Source organism: Mobula birostris, chromosome 20 (genome assembly GCF_030028105.1).
Source record: "Mobula birostris isolate sMobBir1 chromosome 20, sMobBir1.hap1, whole genome shotgun sequence".
Taxonomy (NCBI): domain Eukaryota; kingdom Metazoa; phylum Chordata; class Chondrichthyes; order Myliobatiformes; family Myliobatidae; genus Mobula; species Mobula birostris.
In genome coordinates, this window is record NC_092389.1 from 55,458,175 (window position 1) to 55,478,043 (window position 19,869).

General features: G+C 45.3%; 1 protein-coding gene across 1 annotated transcript; it reads left to right on the forward strand.

Annotated features, from left to right (window-relative positions):
• The first annotated feature begins 11,631 nt into the window (after positions 1–11,631).
• Positions 11,632–15,904, forward strand: LOC140184984 (probable G-protein coupled receptor 139). The gene is made up of 2 exons (XM_072238216.1): positions 11,632–11,707; positions 15,003–15,904. Exons 1-2 carry the CDS (start codon positions 11,632–11,634, stop codon positions 15,902–15,904), a joined length of 978 nt encoding a protein of 325 aa, XP_072094317.1.
• The last annotated feature ends 3,965 nt before the right edge of the window (positions 15,905–19,869 follow it).

A 19,869-nucleotide genomic window follows, 5' to 3' on the forward strand; every position in this document is an offset into this window, starting at 1 on the left:
CCACCTCATCGCATTCCTACTCTCACTGTCGCGTGGCACAGGCAGTAATCCCGAGATTACTACCTTTGCGGTCCTTTTTCTCAACTCCCTTCCTAGCTCCCTATATTCTCCTTTCAGGACCTCATCCCTTTTCCTACCTATGTCATTGGTACCTATATGTACCACGACCTCTAGCTCCTCACCCTCCCAGTTCAGCATATCTTGGACACGATCAGAAATCTCCCGGACCCTGGCACCAGGGAGGCAAGCTACCATCCGGGTCTCTGGACTGCGTCCACGGAATCGCCTATCTGACCCCCTTACTATCGAGTCCCCTATCACAACTGCCCTCCTCTTCCTTGCCCTACCCTTCTGAGCTACAGGGCCGGACTCTGTGCCGGAGGCACGGCCACTGTCGCTTCCCCCAGGTAAGCTGTCCCCCCCCAACAGTACTCAAACAGGAGTACCTATTGTCAAGGGGCACAGCCACTGGGTACTCTCTATTACCTGACTCTTCCCCTTCCCCCTCCTAACCGTGACCCACTGGTCTGCCTCCCATGGCCCTGGTGTGACCACCTGCCTGTAACTCCTCTCTATCAACTCCTCACTCTCCCTGACCAGACGAAGGTCATCGAGCTGCAGCTCCAGTTCCCTGATGCGGTCCCTTAGGAGCTGCATCTCGGCACACCTGGCGCAGATGTGGACGTCCAGGAGGCTGGGAGACTCCGGGACCTCCCACATCCAGCACCGAGAACAACAAACTGCCCTCACACTCATACTGCCCCTCTCCTCAAATAACAACAAAAAATGAATGCCAAACCCTCTTCGCCTTGCCCGTTTCCGCCTAAGCCCGTTGAGCCGAAGCCCTTAAGGCTTCCTCTTATGAGAATAGGTTAGGTGAACTCTGCCTTTTCTCCTTGGAGCGACGGCAGTTTCTAAGATGATGACAGGCATTGATCGTGTGGATAGTCAGAGGCTTTTTCTCAGGACTGAAATGGCTAACACGACAGGGCACTCTTTTAAGGTGCTTGGAGGCAGGTATACAGGATGTGTAAGGGGTAGGTTTTATACGAAGAGAGTGGCCAGTCCGTGGAATGGGCTGACGGCGATAGTGCTGTAGTGGGATACGACAGGGTCTTTTAAGAGAATCCTGGATTGGTACATGGAGCTCAAAAAAACAGAGGTCTATGGGTAACCCCAGGTAATTTCTAAAGTAAGTACATGTTCGGCACAGCATTGTGGGCCGAAAGGCGTGTATTGCGCTGCAGGTTTTCCATGTTTCTCTGTTTCTAACATTCTCTACTGCTATTTGAAAGGCTAACTGACATTCATATTAACTAATTGTCATGTGTGTTCTCCTTTGACCGACAGGCACCACAGCCAGTGACAGTAGGAGACAGAGGTGTGTCTGATCTACGATCGGCCCTGTGGAAATCTGCCCCACTCTCAGCCCCTCCTCTTACGCTGTCAATATTGGACGACAACTTCCAAGATGACCTGGTGGCCCCGCCTGATATGCAGCTGCTGCAGAATGAGCGCGCTGATCGACGGGAGGTGTCGTTCCTATGCAAAGCGGGCATTTGTGAAATGTGCACAACAGTTTCTATTATAAGCAATTCGTGTTATTTTCACCGTTTACATTACACTACAAATGCAACGTGATAGTGGGGTCTGTGGTGGTGGAGGAGAAATCAGTGTTCCATCACCCTCTGCTTTGGGATCAGTGCACAGTCACTATCCAGTCTCCTTTTGATTTGAGTTCTCCAGTCCCGGCTGCAAGAGTCGTGAATCCTTATTGTGCCTTTCCAGGTTAAACAAGTCCTCACTGAGGCCACCGACTGGAGATGCACACAGTACTCCAGCCGTGGTCTCACCAACATGGAACAGAGCAGCAGGGGAACAGGCCCTTCTGCTCTCTGTGCTGTTCTGAACCAACTAAACTGGTCTTTCCACGCCTTATTAAACCATTCCCTTCTGCAAACACATCGACATTGCTGCATTCCCCACACATTAATGTGGTATCCAATTCCCCCTTTCTCATTTGCTTCCTTCAGCAACCCTGGCCTTCATTCCAGACATACATCACTATGAGTATGAAAAGAAAGCTTGCAAAGCACATTTCCTCTAAACATTCTGAGTCAAGTTTAACATTACTGTCATGGATAAGTGTTTTTTGTATAGCAGCAGTGTAGGAAAAATACAAATTATATTAAATTACGAAATAAATAAAGAGTACAAATAGGGCTGATGAGCCAGTGCCCCCCCAACTAAAATATATGCCCTCTAGTATTAGACAATTCATCCTCAGGGAAATAAGTACAAGCTGTCCATTCTGCCTGCATCTCCCATATTGCGATAAACTCCCGTCAAGCCTCCCTCGCCCTCTGCAGATCCAGAGAATATATCCCTTAATTGTCCAATCTCTCCCTATCCAGGCTACGCCCTGTTAAGCCTTTTCTACTCAATGTCAAAATCATCCACATCTTTTGCTGGAATAGAATGCAATCGTCCAGATGTAGTTAAATTAGAGGTTTATAAATCTGCAACGTAACTACCTGTCACCGAACTTCCTGCCTCGATTACTAACGGTAACTGGCCCACGCCGCATTTATCAACCCCAACAAGCAGATACTTTAGGAGTGTATTGAACTCAGATCCCAAGATCCCTCTGTAGATCAACATTGACATCTACACAGGCCAAGCTCGCAAGCCACCACAATTCTGGTGAACCTCCTCTGCAGTCTTCCAGCCCAAAACATCCTTTGTACAGAATGCTAACCAGAACTGAATGTGACATTTCAAGAAATTTAGCAGTCAAAAGAATGAAGTCGACCATTCGGACGAGACCCTTGCTCCCTCGGCCCACCCATTCCATGCCGAACGGGTACACACCAAACTCGCCCCATAATCCTGTGTTTGTCGCTTCTCCTCGGGGACAGCAATTAACTTGTTTGCACATTTCAGTTGCGTAGACGCAGCGGCTGAAAGATCCTTTCCCTCTTGTAAGAGTCTAAAACTAAACCTTTCCTATCCTGTATTAACCACAATGTCTTTCAAATTTGTATAAGTACAGGACCACAAAGGTGGTAATGTCTCTTAAAGAACAGAAAGGCGGATAATTTCCCCAAAGCCTGGTGGGATACAGTGGACAGATTAGGAGATTGGGCAAGAAAGTGGCAAGTGAAATGCAATGTTTGAAAATGCATGATCATGCACTTTGGTAGTGGAAATACATGTGCGGACCATTTTCAAAATGGGGAGAAAATCCAAAAATCTGAGATGCAAAGGAACTTGGGGGTACTTGTACAGAATGCCCCAAAGCCTTGCATGTTACGTCTGTGGTGAGGAATGCAAATGCCATGTTATCATTCATTTCAAGAGCTCAATAAAACAACTGCAAGGATGTGATTCTGAGGCCTCACCTTGAGAATTGTGAACACTTTAGGCCCCTCGTCTTGGAAAAAATTGCTCCAGCATTGGAAAGAGTCCAGAGGAGTTTCACAAGGATGAGTCCAGGAGTGATATGGTTATCGTATGAAGAACATTTGATGGCTCTGGGTCATTACTCGCTAGAATTCAGCAGGATGAGGGGGGAACTTTTCAAATGTTGAAAGGCCTAGACAGATAAGATGTGGAAAGTTTGTTTCCCATGGTGGGAGACTCTAGGACAAAAGGGCACAGCCTCAGGATAGAGGGGCATCCATTCAGAACAAAGATATGGATATTTTGTTTAGTCAAAGGGTGATGAAATTGTTGTCAGTTGCAGCTATGGAGGACAGGGCGTTGGGTGTGTTTAAGGCAAAGGTTGATACCTTCGTTATTAGACATGGCATCAATGGTTATGCGGAGAAGGCCGGGAATTGGGGTTGAGGAGGAGAAAAATAAGATTAGCCATGATTTAACAGCGGACCAGACTCAATTGGCTAGAGGGCTTAATTTTGTTCCTGTGCCTTATCGTCTTATGAAAGGGCACAGGCCGCCGTCAGGTAAGTTGTGAAGGTTTTGAGAAAATTTTGCTGGAAGTCATATTGTGATAATATTGGAAGGGATATTAAACTTGCAGATGTTTGAGGAAAGATTAAGGTAATGGGGTGTTCGTAGGGATCCAAATATTCCAGTATTGATTGACGAGTGTAAATTGATTGTACCTGAAAAAAGGAAGGTTTAGTTCCTGGCTGTGTCATTTTCTGCGATTCATAATCAAGATAAATTGAGTGAAGAGATTCAGTAATACCGGGATGAGGTTCTAAGTGAAAACAGCAGGTAAATGGATGATCATTGCAGCTTTCAGTTGCTAAATCACAATGTATGTGTTTTACAAATAGCATTAATAGACCGGCACTGGAATTGAACTCGGTGGCTCAAACTCCTGAAGAAGTGTTGGTGGTAGGATTTCTTGCCACGTGGATGGAAAATAAGCTGCCGTAGAAGCAGTGTATCACTAATATTATCGATAAATGTAAAGGAGCATTAAATATACTTGTGTCTTCGTGGATTTTTCTGGGGTGCTGCATGAAAATATTTATTGACCATTTAGATTTGTGCAATCAAATCTGTTCTTGATAATGGCTGCCTGGTTTATGGATCAGCTTCCTCTTCCATTTTAAAATATCTGGATGTGATAAAGGCACAGACTTTAAACTTGTGTTGTGGTGCAGTGAGATGGCCCGCTGTTTCGGATTGACTGGTTGAAATCGGAAGCACCTTTTCAATTGTGGAGGTTGCAGCTGTCAGATTGAACTTCAGGCGGCGGAGGAATCATCATCCTGATGAAGGTGTGTTGCTGGGCTGTTCGGAACATCACAATAACAGTGTTTTCAATCTTGGGTATCATGCTTGGAATATGGGTTAGTTGGATTATTCAGGCTGCCCCACGGCAGCTTTCTCGGTAAACCCAACTTGTTTATTCCAATGCATTTTCCTGATTTTAGGTTACTGGATTTAATAAAATCTAAGGGTGTTAACTGGGATGCTGATGTGGCTGCTTTTGTGCACGAATTATAGGTGACAATAAGGAAACAACGTACCAAACATTTAGCAGCATTTTCAGCAGAATTAGTTGCTATCATTGTAGGCACACTTGTCCACGTAAGGTTGTAATTTGTTCAGCTTTTTTTTGGTTTTGATGTGCCTTAAAACAAGTCATTCCATCAGTAGGTCAGATTTAATGTCAGAAACTCATCAAACTTTATTTCGCATACGAGGTATTGGTTTCCAGATTGACATTGTCCGGGTCCCTGCACATTGAGTGTTGAGGTGGACGAGCGGTTTGACCGTTCAGCGACAAAAGCTGTTCAATGTTCAGCTGTGGATATCGACCTTTATCGAAGCAAATCAGAAGCTAAGGGTAGCTTATTTGTGTAGATTTGCCTCGATTTTTGGGGCATGTCGGCAAATATGGGCTGTACACTGACCTGGCGTGTACGCAGATTCGTGGGTACATACAGATTTGTGGTGTGCCGACAGATATGGCGGTGCACACAGATTTGGGTGTGCCGCGGATTTAGGGCTGCACATGGATTTTGGAGGTGTCGGTGGATTTCGGGGATTTTTTGACGTATATCAAGGTTGTTTCATTTGTAGATACTTTAATAATAAATACACTTAAAACATTGAACTTTGTTCCTGCTATTTTGTAAGGTGTAGACAGCTATTTTGCGAACTGTTCGAAATGCATCCTACTCTGGAATAATCTGATTGGAATGTAAAAGTTTCCGTGGGCCGGGGAGCGCCCAGCATGGGGGTGCATGAAGACACGGTGAGCAGTAGGGCCCGGAGGAGTCGGTAGAACAGAGGAATCAGGAAACACAGATTCATAATTCACTGAAAGTGGCGTCACCGCTAGAGAGAATCGTACAGAAAGATGTAGGCACATTGGCCTTCATAAATCAAAATATTGAGTACAAGAGATGGGAATATATGTTTAAATTGTATAAAACGTTTATGAGTCCTAATCTGGAGTATTGTGTGCAGCATTTGTCACCTGCATGCAGGAAAAATATCAATAAAACTGAAAGGATGCCGTGAATATTTACAATATGTTTGCCGGGATTTGAGTTCGGAGTTGTAAGGAATAGTTAAATAGGTTTGGACATTAATCCCTGGAACTTAAGCAAATGATTTGAAATTTCATAGAGGTATGCAAATTATGACTGATATAGACAAGGTAAATGCAGGCAAGATTTTTCCGCTGAGGTTGGGTGAGGCTGGGACTAGAGTTCTCTGTTTAAGAGTGAAAGAAGAAAAGTGCCAGCGGAAGTGGATGATGTGGCTATGATTGCATGGAAGAGGGGTTTGGATACCGACACAGATGGGATGGGTGTTGAGGGCCATTTTCGAGGTGAGGTCATGAAACTTGGGAAAATAACAATTTGGTACGGACTAAATAGCGGAACACGGTCAGATTCATTTTTATAGTGCTCTGTCACGCCAGATAATTTGTAGATGAGGAAACTGGTTGGCTCTGTTGTCTGTGAAGGAAGTAGGATGATTTAAAATGTTTTGGTGGGGTATAGAAGTGTATAGGTGCTGGGCATCCTTGATCAAAATAAGGCGATCAGGGCAGGGATTTTAAAGTTGTCCAGCAGTTCGAGAGCGTGTGAAGTTCATGGAGGGAGATGTGAAGGGACTGAACAAAAGGTGATAAAATGAGTTTGAGGTACACGGACACGTCAGATCGGGCAAGAGCAGGCAGAGACAAAAGTAACAAAACCCATTCACACGCACTTACACACATAGGCAGACAAATATATAGAGACAGAGACCAAAATACATACCAGATATAGAGTAACATACACACATAGATTCCCAAATACACACACACACACACACGCGCGCGCGCACACACACACACACACACACACACACACACACACACACACACACACACCTGCAGTATCACATTTGCCTTCCCAGGTCCCCACTTTGCTCTGTGTGCTTTCCATATTCGATAGTTTTGAATATAATGTCTCCCTTATTTTTCTAAACTGAGCAGCACAGGCCCAGAGCCATCAAACTCTCCTCATGGGTTCACTCTTTCATGCGTTCTTCATCCTCCCCAAATGTATTTAGTAGAGACTGTCCGAGCTCTCCGCTCTTCAGAAGTAAGCCTACGATATTGTTGTATTCGTTACAAACAATGCAGTGCTGTATAGTTCCCTGAGCCAGTGTACACACGTCTCTCTGGTGTCCTGAAGGGATTCTTCCACACTAGCCACGTGTTCCCAGTCGTCAAGCCGTCACGACAAAGACCGGGCGCTGTCCTCCAGCTGGTCTCTGACCCAAACACACACAGACACACAACAAGACGGACAGACACATAGGTGAACACATATAAACACACAGAGATGCAAACATTCAGATATACTTTAATAATTAATACATTTTGAACTTTGAACGTTTTAAGATGGGGCAGCTATCTTCTGAACTGTTTGAAATGATTTTTGCTCTGGAATAAACCGATGTGCATGTGGGGATGTCAGCGGGTTTGGAGTGCAAATTGATGTGCGGATGTGCGCAGATTTCAGAGTGTCTCAGTAAATATGGGGGTGCACACTGATTTGAGGATGCATGAACGTTGGGAGGGTGCACAGGGATTTGGGAGTGCACAATGATTTGGGGTTGCACACAAGTTTGGATGTGTCCGCGAGCTTGGGGATGCACACGGATTTGGGGTGTCCGTGGAACTGTGGGTGTGATGAATCTCAAGGTTGTTTCATTCACAGATATTTTAATAACTGATGTATTTTGAACTTTGAACTTGCTATTTGATTTAAGGTGGAAAATCTACTTTGTGAATTGTTTCAGATGATTCTTGTTCTAGGATAATCTAATGTGTATGTGGAGTTGTCAGCAGGTTTGCGGTGCGCAGGGATCTGGGAACGTTGGTGGATTTGGGGGTGTCGGCAGTGTTGGGGGTGTGCATGGATTTCGAGGAGACCACTGAGTTAGGGATTGCAAGCGGGTTTTGGAGTGCCCACAGATCTGCGGATGCTGTGACGAACCCCGTGACGGGAATAAAGAACCAGAAAAGATGGAAAACACTTTGGAGTCTAGGATTGCTATAAACTAATAATATTTATTAATAACTACGCAACACAGTAATATAAATGTGCATAAATCAAACAGGTTAGCAATTATATATATATAAGTACATCAATCAGAAAGTGTGGAAATATATGTATGAAAAACCAAGTTTCTTTATGTCTAGGGGTAAAAAGTTACAGTCTAACGATGATGAGTAAAGTTCAGTTCAGTTCATGGTATTTAGTTCAGTAGCGTGGGGTGGGGGAGGGGAGAGAGAGAGAGAGAGGGAGGGGGGGAGAGTTGAATCTTCAGGTGAGCTGATGCCGTCGATCTTCTCGTCGTCCGCCGAAATCCTTCACAAGTCACCGACTGTGACTGTAACAAAGGGGGGACCGGTTTTCTGTGGTGGAGCTATCACCCCGGCAAGGGTGGACACATAGACAACTCTCCACCAGTCAACCCCTTCTCTTTCACTGGAAGAGCAATTAGGTCGATTCGCCTGATCGATCCTCCAAAACCCACTTTCTCTGCGGGCACAGCAATGCTCATTCAGTGTCCAGATCATGTGTCTGAGATCTATATCATCTGACCTCCTATTTATCTCACCGTGCTGAGCATCACCTGTAATTCAAAGAGTCCCCCCTTCCTTTGTCTGTGAAGAAATGCAAGCAGGCAACAAGTCCTTGAAAGTCACATCAATAATGTGCTGTCGGTCACCATAGCAACTTTCCAGCTGCTCGGTGCTATCTCCAAAGTAGAAATCCAACGTTACCTCCCGTGTCCTAACGTGGCAGTCCAACCGTTAATCTTCTCTCTCTCTCTCTCTTCAAAACAATCATCGGTGATAAATAACTCTCTCTCTCTCTTCAAACAGTTAATAGGGGCACTCCAGGAACCCTACACAGTGCACACACATTTGAGATACGCTCAGATTTGGGAATCCCGGTGGATTTGGAGATGTGCCGAATCTCAACGTTGTTTCATTGATACAGACTTTAATATTAAATGCAACTTGGACCTTGGCCTCGGTTCTTACTATTTTTTGGCGTGGAGGCAGATATTTTGTGAACTGCGCGAAATGATTCTTGCTCTGAGATAATCTAATGTGCATGTGAGTGTGCCGGCAGGTTCGGGGTGCACAAGCATTTTGGGGTGCAGGCAGATTTGAAGAGTGCGCTGATTTAAGGGGGTTTTGGCGAATATGGACGTGCACAGGGAATTGCTGCTGTGTGAAGTAATGGGGATTTGTCAGTGAATATGGAGGTGTCGGTAGATTTGGGGGCACCCATTGAAACGGGGGTGAAGATGGGTTTGGGGAGGTGCACAAGTTTGGGAATGTCAACGGATTTGGGGTTGCACAGACAATTTTGGTAGTTCGTGGATTTGGGGTGTGCACGTATCTCAGGGTTCTCTGGGTGTGGAGGTATGGCGAATCTAAAAGTTCTTTCATTTATAGATGCTTTAGTAATAAATACATCTTAAATTATAAAGGTGGGACTACTTGAAATGATTGCTCCTCTGTGATAGTCTGACGTGCATGTGGGTGGTGGTTAACGTGTGCACGGAATTGGGGTGCACACAGATTTCGCGACGCATACCGATGTGTAGAAGTGCGCTAATTTGAGGGAATATGCGGGTGAATACGCATGTGGACATCTGTTCGGGCATTTAAAGGTGGAAGCCGCTCTTTTGTGAAGTGTTTGAAATGATTCCTGCTCTGGAATAATTTACTGAGTAGGTGTATGCACAGATATGGGTTGTGCACGGACTTGGGAATGTGCGCAGAATTCCGGCTTTGTCGGTGAATTTGGGGATGCATACCGGTTTGGCGGCGCATGCCGATTTGCAGATGAACGCAGATTAACGGGCATGTCAGCAAATGTGTGAGTACCCTGGGATATAGTGTGTCCGTTTCTTGGGGGTGCACACTGATTTGAGGGCTGAATGCGGGCTTGTCGGCGAGCACAGATCTCTGAGTGAACACTGATTTACAGATATGTGCAGAGTTGGATGTGCTTGCAGATTCGGAGGTAAACAGTGACTCGGGGAAGCCGGTGGATTTGTAGGTGTGCCCAATCGCAAGATTGTTCTGTTTATACAGACTTTAATAATTAAAACAATATGATATTTGACCTCGATCCTTGTTTTTTTTTAATATATAGCAATTGCCATTTTATGAACTGTTTGAAATGATATTTCTCTGGGATCATTTAATGTGCATTTGGGAGTCCAGTAGGTTTGGGTTTCTCACGGATATGAGGATGCAGACGGGTTTGAGAATATGCACTGATTTAGGGGTGTTGTAAAGAACATGGGGTGCACAGAGATTTGGTGATGTGCACAGAAGTGGCTGTTAGCCAGCGCATATTGCGGAACAGGCGGATTTGGGGGTGTCAGAAGATGTGGGGCACATTCTGAGTTGGGTGCGCACATGTATTTGCATATGCGTGTGGATCTGGGTGTATGCAGAGCTTTGGCAAAGTCTGCCGATTCGAGGGTGCACACGGATTTTGCAGAATCGGTAGTTTTGGAGCAGGCTGATGAATTTGAGGTGTGCATGTGTTTCAGGGTTCTCAGGGTATGGAGATGTGGCGAATCTCAAGATTGTTCCATTTGTACATACTTTAATAATACATGCAATTTCCATTTTTACCTCTGTTCTTAATTTTCTATGGTTCAGGCAGCCATCTTGTGAACTGTTTGAAATGAGAGTTTCAGAGCATGTGAAGTTTGCGGATAGAGATTGGAAGGGACTGAACCAAGGGGGATAGTCAAAATTCGAGGTATACGGACAAATGTTCAGTCAGGCACGGTCAGGCAGAGACAGTGGGTCTACCCACGAACGGACAGGAAAACACACTGTCACACACGAACACACACAGACAGACAAACCCGCAGACACACGGGCAGAAACAGACAACTATAATTTCTTCACCGTCTGTCTCGCTCTTCTCCGTGTTCTTTGACACATACGGGATGATATGTTAGAACATACTAACCACCCTCACTAGACCACTGAATTTGATGGCCATTCGTTGGAATGAGAAATGGACCTGGACAAGTTCCCAAATATTCTGCCTGTGACTGAGTTACTGAGAGGTCTTTTGGGGTTCTTGGATATGGAAGTGTTTATTTATCATCAGAAACTGACATTTTTTTTGGTCCTTCTCGGTAGAGTCGCAAACACAAACTACATCAAGAGTTTCTACTATTGAGGAGAATGATAACAGTAAGTGATTCAATACAATTTCACAAGTTACAATGACAAAATTTACTTCAATATTCTGTGTCCGACAAATAGTTCCTTTGAAGTACATATTTACAATGGAAGCACATGTATTTGATGAAACAGCTCGGAAGGTTCAGTCAACATTTTTCAGAAAAGCTATCTCCCACAAATGTTCTAAATATTAAATCATTAATTTCATCACAATCTGACACCGCGGGGATTACACCTGTCTGATGTAATCGGATTGTGAATAATTTAAAAACCTTTATTTTTAAATCTGTTGATGTCAGTCCCCGTGGAGCCGCTAAATGGTATTAAAACCCCAGGCAGGTGCTGCCTCAAAATTTCCTTCCGAGAGATCGCCTGGAGCACAGAGGGACAAATCACTGGACAGAGAAATGTCTGCAATGTTGGATAGGTACAAAAGTGTGGAGAAAATATTGTACTTGTTGATTGCCGTCATTGGAGTTCCCGGTGGGTGAGCAGAAGAATTAATATTTTTGCTGTTTCTGTGTGTTAACCGGTGTTAAGCTATTTATGATCATTTGACAAGTTTCTATCTTGATGATCATTAAGAAAAAAATATCCGTCAGAGATATCGATCCAGTCAGTTCAACACTCTGATCTTTTCATATTTAATAACAAGCGGAACTAAACTTCTGTCTCTCCCTTAACTCATGGGATCGACTCTAATGTCGTTATTGCCGTGAATGAGACCTTGTCCTGCGTTGCTCCAGTGCTGTGGACGAGCAGCTCTCCGGGAGGCTGTGACTGGGAGGAATTAAATGGGACTCTCTACAGAGTTGTCCCAATGGTGGGGGCAGGCGGCTCTCCGGGAAGGTGTGATTGGGAGGGTGTTGATGGGAATTTGTCCAGAGTTGTCCCGATGGTGGGGGCAGGTGGCTCTCCGGGAAGGTGTGACTGGGAGGGTGTTGATGGGAATTTGTCCAGAGTTGTCCCAATGGTGGGGGCAGGCGGCTCTCCGGGAAAGTGTGATTGGGAGGGTGTTGATGGGAATTTGTCCAGAGTTGCCCCAGTGGTGGGGGCAGGCGGCTCTCCGGGAAAGTGTGATTGGCAGGTTTTAATGGGAAGTTGTCGTGATTTTTCCCGGCGTTGGGGAGAGGCATCTCTCTGGGAAGGTGTGACTGGGAGGAGTTTACATTGCGAAGTTCACCGTTTCTGAGTTATTGATCAGACAGAACCCAAGGTCCTGTGGTTTTATGTCTTCCTCTGAAGTCTCTCAGTCGGATCCTACTGACTGTTGGTCAATAATCTGGGTCTGATCACCTGCACCAGTGCCCGCGGATCTTTTGCTGTGTATTATCGAATTGAACTGCGCTGTAGATTTAATCTATCAAAGGAACAACTCAGCCTTAGGTTACTAACTTGTTCCTGCTTTCCCTCTGAGACGCGTCGTAAATCGGGGCATCGTTTCGTCCTGACGGAGGGTCTCGGTCCGAAACGACGGCTTGTTGAATGTCATGGATGCAGCTCTCCGCGAAGGTGTGACTGCACGCGTTTTAATTGGACTTTGTCCAGGTCTGTCCCAGTACTGGGGACAGGCAGCTTTCCAGAAAAAGTTGACTGGGTGGGGTTTACATTGTAAAATTCTCTGTTTCTGAGTTAGTGTTCAGAGAGAATCCCTGGTCCTGTGTTTCAGGTCTGCCTGTGGAGACTGTCACAGTCGGATCCCACTGCCTGTTGGTCAAAAATTGGGTCAGATCAGCTGAACCAATCTGCCAACGTGTGTTATTGAACTGATCTGTAGAATTAATCCATTAACGGAGCCACTCAGCCTCAGGTTGCTACGTTGTTCCTGTTTTCCCTCTGAGACCCGTCGTAAGTTGACGAGGGTAAAGCGGTGGAAGTTGTCTATATGCATTTCAGTCAGGTCTTTGACAAGGTTCCACACGGAAGGTTCGTTAGGAAGGTTCAATCGTTAGGTATTAATATTGAAGGAGTAAAATGGATTCAGCAGTGGCTGGATGGGAGACACCAGAGAGTGTGTTCGATTACTGTTTGTCAGATTGGAGGCCGGTGACTAGTGATGTGTCTCAGGGATCTGTACAGGGTCCAATGCTGTTTGCCATATACATTAATGATCTGGATGATGGGGTGGTAAATTGGATGAGTAAGTATGCAGAAGATACTAAGATAGGTGGAGTTCTGCATAAGGAAGTAGGTTTTCAAAGCATGCAGAGAGATTTAGGCCAGTTAGAAGAGTGGGCTGAAAGATAGCAGATGGAGTTTAATGCTGGTAAATGTGAGGTGCTACATTTTGGTAGGACTAATCAAAATAGGCATACATGGTAAATGGTAGGGCATTGAAGAATGCAGTAGAACAGAGGTATCTAGGAATAATGCTGCATAGTTTCCTGAAGGTGGAATCTCATGTGGATAGGGCGGTGAAGAAAGCTTCTGGTATGCTGGCCTTTATAAAACAGAGCATTGAGTACAGGAGTTGAAACTGTACAACGCATTGGTCAGGCCAGATTTGGAGAATTGTGTACAGTTCTGGTCACCGAATTATAGGAAAGATGTCAACAAAATTCAGAGAGTACAAATAAGATTTACTTTTATGTTACATGGGTTTCATCACCGAAGTTACAGAGAAAGGTTGGACAAGTTGAGTCTTTATTCTTTGGATCGTGGAAGGTTGAGGGGGGACTGGATAGAGGTATTTAAAATTTTGAGGGAGATAGATAGAGTTGACGTGGATAAGCTTTTTCCATTGAGAATGGGGGAGATTCAAACAAGAGGACATGAGTTCAGAGTTAAAGGCCAAACCTTCAGCGGTAACATGAGGAAAAACTTCTTTACTCAGAGAGTGGCAGCTGTGTGGAACAAGCTTCCAGTAGAAGTGGTTGAGGCAGGTTCGATGTTGTTATTTAAAGTTAAATTGGATAGATATATGGACAGGAAATGAATGGAGGGTTTTGGGTTGAGTGCAGGTCTGTGGGACTAGGTGAGAGTAAGAGTTCGGCATGGACTAGAAGGGCCGGGATGGCCTGTTTCCGTGCTGTAATTGTTATATTGTTATATAAATCCGTGCACTGCTTCGTGCTCAATAAGGATCTCGGCCCGAAAGGACGGTTTGTAAAATTCCACGGATGCAGCTTCACCAGCTGAGTCCCTCCAGTATTTGATGTGCGCTGCTCTTGTATGCATTCGTGGCCGCATCAGATGCTGAGTTTCCATAGGCCTGGCCAATCAGGGGTAAATCAGTGAAACTGGCCCCGTTAACGACTGGAATCGGAATGATCGTTGTTGTTCATACAGCTCGTTTTTATCGTCTAGGATTGCACACGCATGGTCTTATCCCCACACTGAGGAAAGCAGGTCAGAGACAGTGTGACCAGTGTCTGATTTACATTAGCAGCCGTTCATAGACTCCAGCACTCCTGATCTTTAGCTGAAACCCGACATCGTGTTAATTCCCGGAGAATGTGTTTAGTAACGCCCAGTGTCTGTTCTCTCCCTCTCTCACTCCCTCTCGCCCTCCCTCTCTCCCTCCCTCTCTCTCTCCCTCTCTCTGTCTCTCTCTCGCTCTCCCCTCTCTCTTTTTCTGTCTCTCTCTTTTTCTGTCTCTCTCTCTCTGTCTCTCCCTCTCTCTCTCTCCCTCTCTCTCTCTCTCTCTTTCTCTCCTTCTCTCTCTCTCCCTCTCTCTCTCTGCCTCTCTCTCTCTCGCTCTCTCACCCCTCTCTCGGTCTCTATCTATCTCTCCCCACTCTCTCTCCCTCCATCTCTCCCCCTCCCTCCCTCCCTCCAGTGAATTTAGCGGCGATTGTGATCCTGTCCCGGGGAAAGTGCGGCCTCTCTGTCTGCACTACTCGCTACCTGGTGGCCATGGCAGGGTCTGACTTACTGGCCGTTGTCACCAATGTAATTTTATATCGAATCAGAACTTTTTACTTCCGGAGGAGTTTTCTGAGCATCACCCCTGTGTGCAGTGTTATCGATGTACTGACGTTCACAGCCACAGACTGTTCTGTCTGGTTCACCGTCACTTTCACCTTTGATCGGTTTGTCACCATTTGCTGCCAGAAGCTGAAAACAAAATATTGCACCGGGAAAACTGCGGCTGTGGTTCTAACAACAACCGGCGTGCTGTTCTGTCTGAAAAACATACCCCGATACTTCACACGGGAACCCTGGGTGATCATCGACAATGTACCGTGGTTCTGTAAACCCGTGAACAATTATCTCACTGACCTGGGGTGGGTAGTATATGACTGGCTCCACACGGTTTTAACTCCGTCCCTCCCTTTCGCTGGGATCCTGCTGCTCAACGCTCTGACAGTCAGGCACATTTTAGTGGCCAGTCGGGTCCGTAAGGGGCTGAAGGGTCAGAGCAAGGGGGAGAACCGCAGTGACCCGGAGATGGAGAGCAGGAGGAGGTCTGTGGTTTTACTCTTCACCCTCTCCGGCAGCTTCATCCTCCTGTGGATGACATACGTTGTAAATGTCATTTATTATCAAGTATCTGGATACGATTTCAATGATTCTGAATGGATCTTTTACTACGTCGGTGTTTTGCTGAAGAATTTTAGCTGCTGCACGAACACATTTATTTACGCGGTGACTCAGTCGAAATTCAGGGAGCAGATAATCAGAGCGGTGAAATATCCGGTCACCTCGGTGCTTCAGTTCATTAATAAAGCCGCGTCCTGAGCACAAGCCGAAAGCGGCCGCAATTTCTCCAGTCCAGACGCCAGCTCCTCACATTCACCGCCTGATCTCCCAGCTGTTTGTTCCCGGGCTGATTGTCCCAACGACGGACAGATCCGAAATATTAGCATAGTGTGTGTGGTCGGGGTGGCCAGGCAAATTCTTGGAGTCTCAGTACATCATTGGACCCGCCAGATGTCAATCAAAGAACAACTCCGGATTGCGAGCCACCGATTGGTCTGTTGATTTGTTCATGAATTTATACTCCCGCCCAGGAGCCTCACAGTCTGTTCACCCAAGACGTCTGATGCTGGTTTGCTGTTCCAATGTCAATCACACCAGTCTCTGCAGTCCCCTTCAATGATTGGCTAACGTGAAAAAAGGCGGTGTTTGGGTAAATAACGGTCGAAACTCCAACTTTAAGGTAAATTTCGCAGCCATCTGGAACGGAGTGTGTTGCAGACAGTTGGGAATTAATACCCTCACTGCCTCTTCTATCTAACGCTCTATTAACCCGTAAAACCCTATAGATTATACTTAATTAAACACAGTACCGTGAATTAAATTAAATTCACTCCCATTGAAAGATTTTAAATGAAAGCTATCAACCCCCAATGTTTATAATCAAGCCTGCATTTCATTTCTTTTTACCCGATATGCTTCTTATCAGAAGACTGATACTTCTTAACTTTCCTAAACAACTTATTTTTCTCCCCAAATGCCTCTGCATACATCTCAGTCCACCATGCTACAACCTTTCTCCTATAAATGCTCTTTTTCACAGCAATCACTTTCAACGCTGTTTGATGAATAATGTGACAGAACGTTTCATTACAAAAACCCACATCATCCTCTCAACATTCAGCCCTGGCAGACGCTCATCACATAAAACATTAAACCACTTTCATTCCTGTTGAATCAAATATTTCTGCTACAGCTGTGACATATATTTCATTCAATTCACAACTCGATTCCACGTCCCTTCCTAAAAATGGCAACATCACTGCCAACTAATTTATCACACCGAATGACAAAATAATCCTGCACTACAAAGAAGAACTTTTGCTCTGCTTTCACAATAATTTGAGTTTCATCATTACGACCAGATGTCCGAGCAGTACAATTCACCATGTCCGTTATAAAAATCACAAATTTATCCATCAGTGAAGTATCTTTCGGAATTGAACTGTGATGACAACATATACCCTCTGACGTCACAGACTGTTCTATGTCTGGTACCACTTTATAAACATTCAGTTTAACTTTTGCAAGGCCTCTGCATAGGACCCACCCAATAGTACTTTACCCTGTGGAACTGCAGCTGCCTCTGTTTTCAGAAAGCAACGTAAATAGAATTTTCACTTTTCCCTTTCTCCATGACTGACGTTCAGATTAACTAATCATCGTTTAAGTTCACATTTGACCGACAGGCACATCAGCCAGTGACAGCAGAGGACGGAGGTGGGTCAGAGCTACCTCTGCCACATAATCAGTCCCTCTCTGCGTTGTTATAGTGTTGAAACAGAGAGTGGCTGAGGAGCCGAGAACATTAGACTACAACTTCTAGATGGCCACGCCGCCCTTCAGGTTCCTACGACTGAGCGCGGTGCCAGCCGCGAGTTGTAGTTCCGGAAAAATCGTGCGGCCATTCTGTGCAGTGCCTTACGGGAGTTGTAGTTCTCATTCAAAATAGGTGTTCATTGTGGGTTTTTTTCCCCCTTTACTTTAGCCTACAATTGCTTCGTGACAGTGGGGCCTTTGGAGGCAGAGGGGAGAATCAATGTGGCGTCACCGTTAGTTTCGTGATCATTCCAGAGTCACGATCGAGGCCCTTTCTGACCCAAGTCCTCCAGTCCCGGCAAGAAAATTCGTGAATCCTCACTGCACCTTTGTAGGTTAATCACGTCCTTCCTGAGGCGGCTGTCCAAAGTTACACACAGTACTCCAGGTGTGGACTCACGATCGTAGATCAGTACAGCAGGGGTAAAGGCCCCTCTGCTCACTGTGCAGTTCTGAACTAATTGAACTGGTAACTTCGTGTCTTTCTAAACCAATCCCTTCTGCATCACCAGGTGCGCATCGCTCCACTCCCCACACATTTAAACATTCTACGTCAGGATTAACATCACTGTCTGATGTAAGTTGTTAGTTTTTTTACCGCAGGAATGTGGGGAAAAGATACAAAATTCCACTAAATCACAAAATAAATAGTGCCGAAAAAAAGAATCAAAAGAGAAAGTGTTCCCTCTTTCACATGAAATACATTGCCTCTGTTTTCAGACGTTGCAACCTCAGGGAAAAACACTGGCTGTCCGCTCTGTCTGTGACTCTCATAGAACCATAGAACTCCAGAACACCACAGCATAGAAAACAGGCCATTCGGCCAATCTAGTCTGTGCTGAAACATTATTCCGCTAGTCCCATTGACCTGCATCCAGTCCATAACCTTCCAGACCTCTCCCATCCATGTACCTATGCAATTTACTCATAAAACGTAAGAGTGAGCCCACTTTTACCACGTCAGATGGCAGCTCGTTTCACACTCCCACCACTCTCTGAGTGAAGAAGTTCCCCCCAATATTCCCCCTAAACCTTTCCCCTTTCACCCTAAAGCCATGTCCTCTCGTATTCATCTCTCCTCATCTAAGTGAAAAGAGCTTATTCCCATTTACTCTGTCCATATCCCTCATAATTTTGTAAACCTCTATCAATTCTCCCGTCATTCTTCTAATCTCCAAGGAGAAAAGTCCTATCCTGTTCAATCTTTCTCTGTAACTCAACTCCTGAAGACCCGGCGACATCGTAGTGAATCTTCTTTGCACTCCTTCAGTCTTACCGATGTCCGTCCTGTAGTTAGGTGACCAGAACTGTGCGCAAGACTACAAATCTGGCCTCACCAATGTCTTATGCAACTTCCCCATAACATCCCAACGCCTGTACTCAATACTTTGATTTGTGAATGCAAGGATGCCAAAAGCTTTATTTACAACCGTGTCTACCTGTGACGCCACTTTCAGGGAAATATGTATCTGAACTCCCATATCCCTTTGTTCCTCCGCAACCTCGGTGCCCTACCATTTACTGTGTATGTCCTACCTTGATTTGTCCTTCCAAAATGCAGCACCTCAACTTGTTTGCATTACATTCCATCTGCCATTTTTGGCACATTTTTCCGGTCCAGATTCCTCTTCAAACTTTGGAAGCCTTCCTCGCTGTCCACAACGTCTCCAATCTTAGTGTCATCAGCAAACTTGCTGATCCAATTTATCACATTATTATCTAGAGCACTGATATATACAAGAAACACCAATGGTCCTAGCACAGATACTTTAGGTACCCCAATAGTCAGAAGCCTCCAGTCTGATAAGCAATCATCCACTACCACTTTCTGTCTTCTCCCACACAGCCAATTTCGAATCCAGTTTACAACCTCTCCAAGGATACCTAGTGTATGAACCTTCTGAACTAACCTCCCATGTGGGACCTTGTCAAAGGCCTTAGTAAAGTCCATGTGAACATCATCCACAGTATTTCCTTTGTCTACTTTCTTGGTAACCTCCTCGAAGAACTCTGCAAGATTCATTAAACACGATCTACCACGGACAACCATGCTGACTATCCTTAATCAGCCCTTGGCTGTCCAAATACTTGTATATCCGATCTCTCAGAACACCTTCCAATAGTTTACCTACTACTGATGTCAGGCTCAGCGGCCTGTAATTAACTGGTTTACTTTTGGAGCCTTTTTTAAACAACGGAACAACCTGAGCTGCCCTCCACTCCTCCGGCACCATATCCGTGGCTAAATATTTCTGTCAGGGCCCCTGCAATTTCTGCACTAGTCTCTCTCAAGGTCCGAGGAAATATTGTGTCATATCATATTACCATTAATTTCTGTCAGGCCTCCCTCAGTCTCTGGTGCTCAGGAAAAAATATCCATAAATTGTCCAGACTTGCTTTATCCAGGC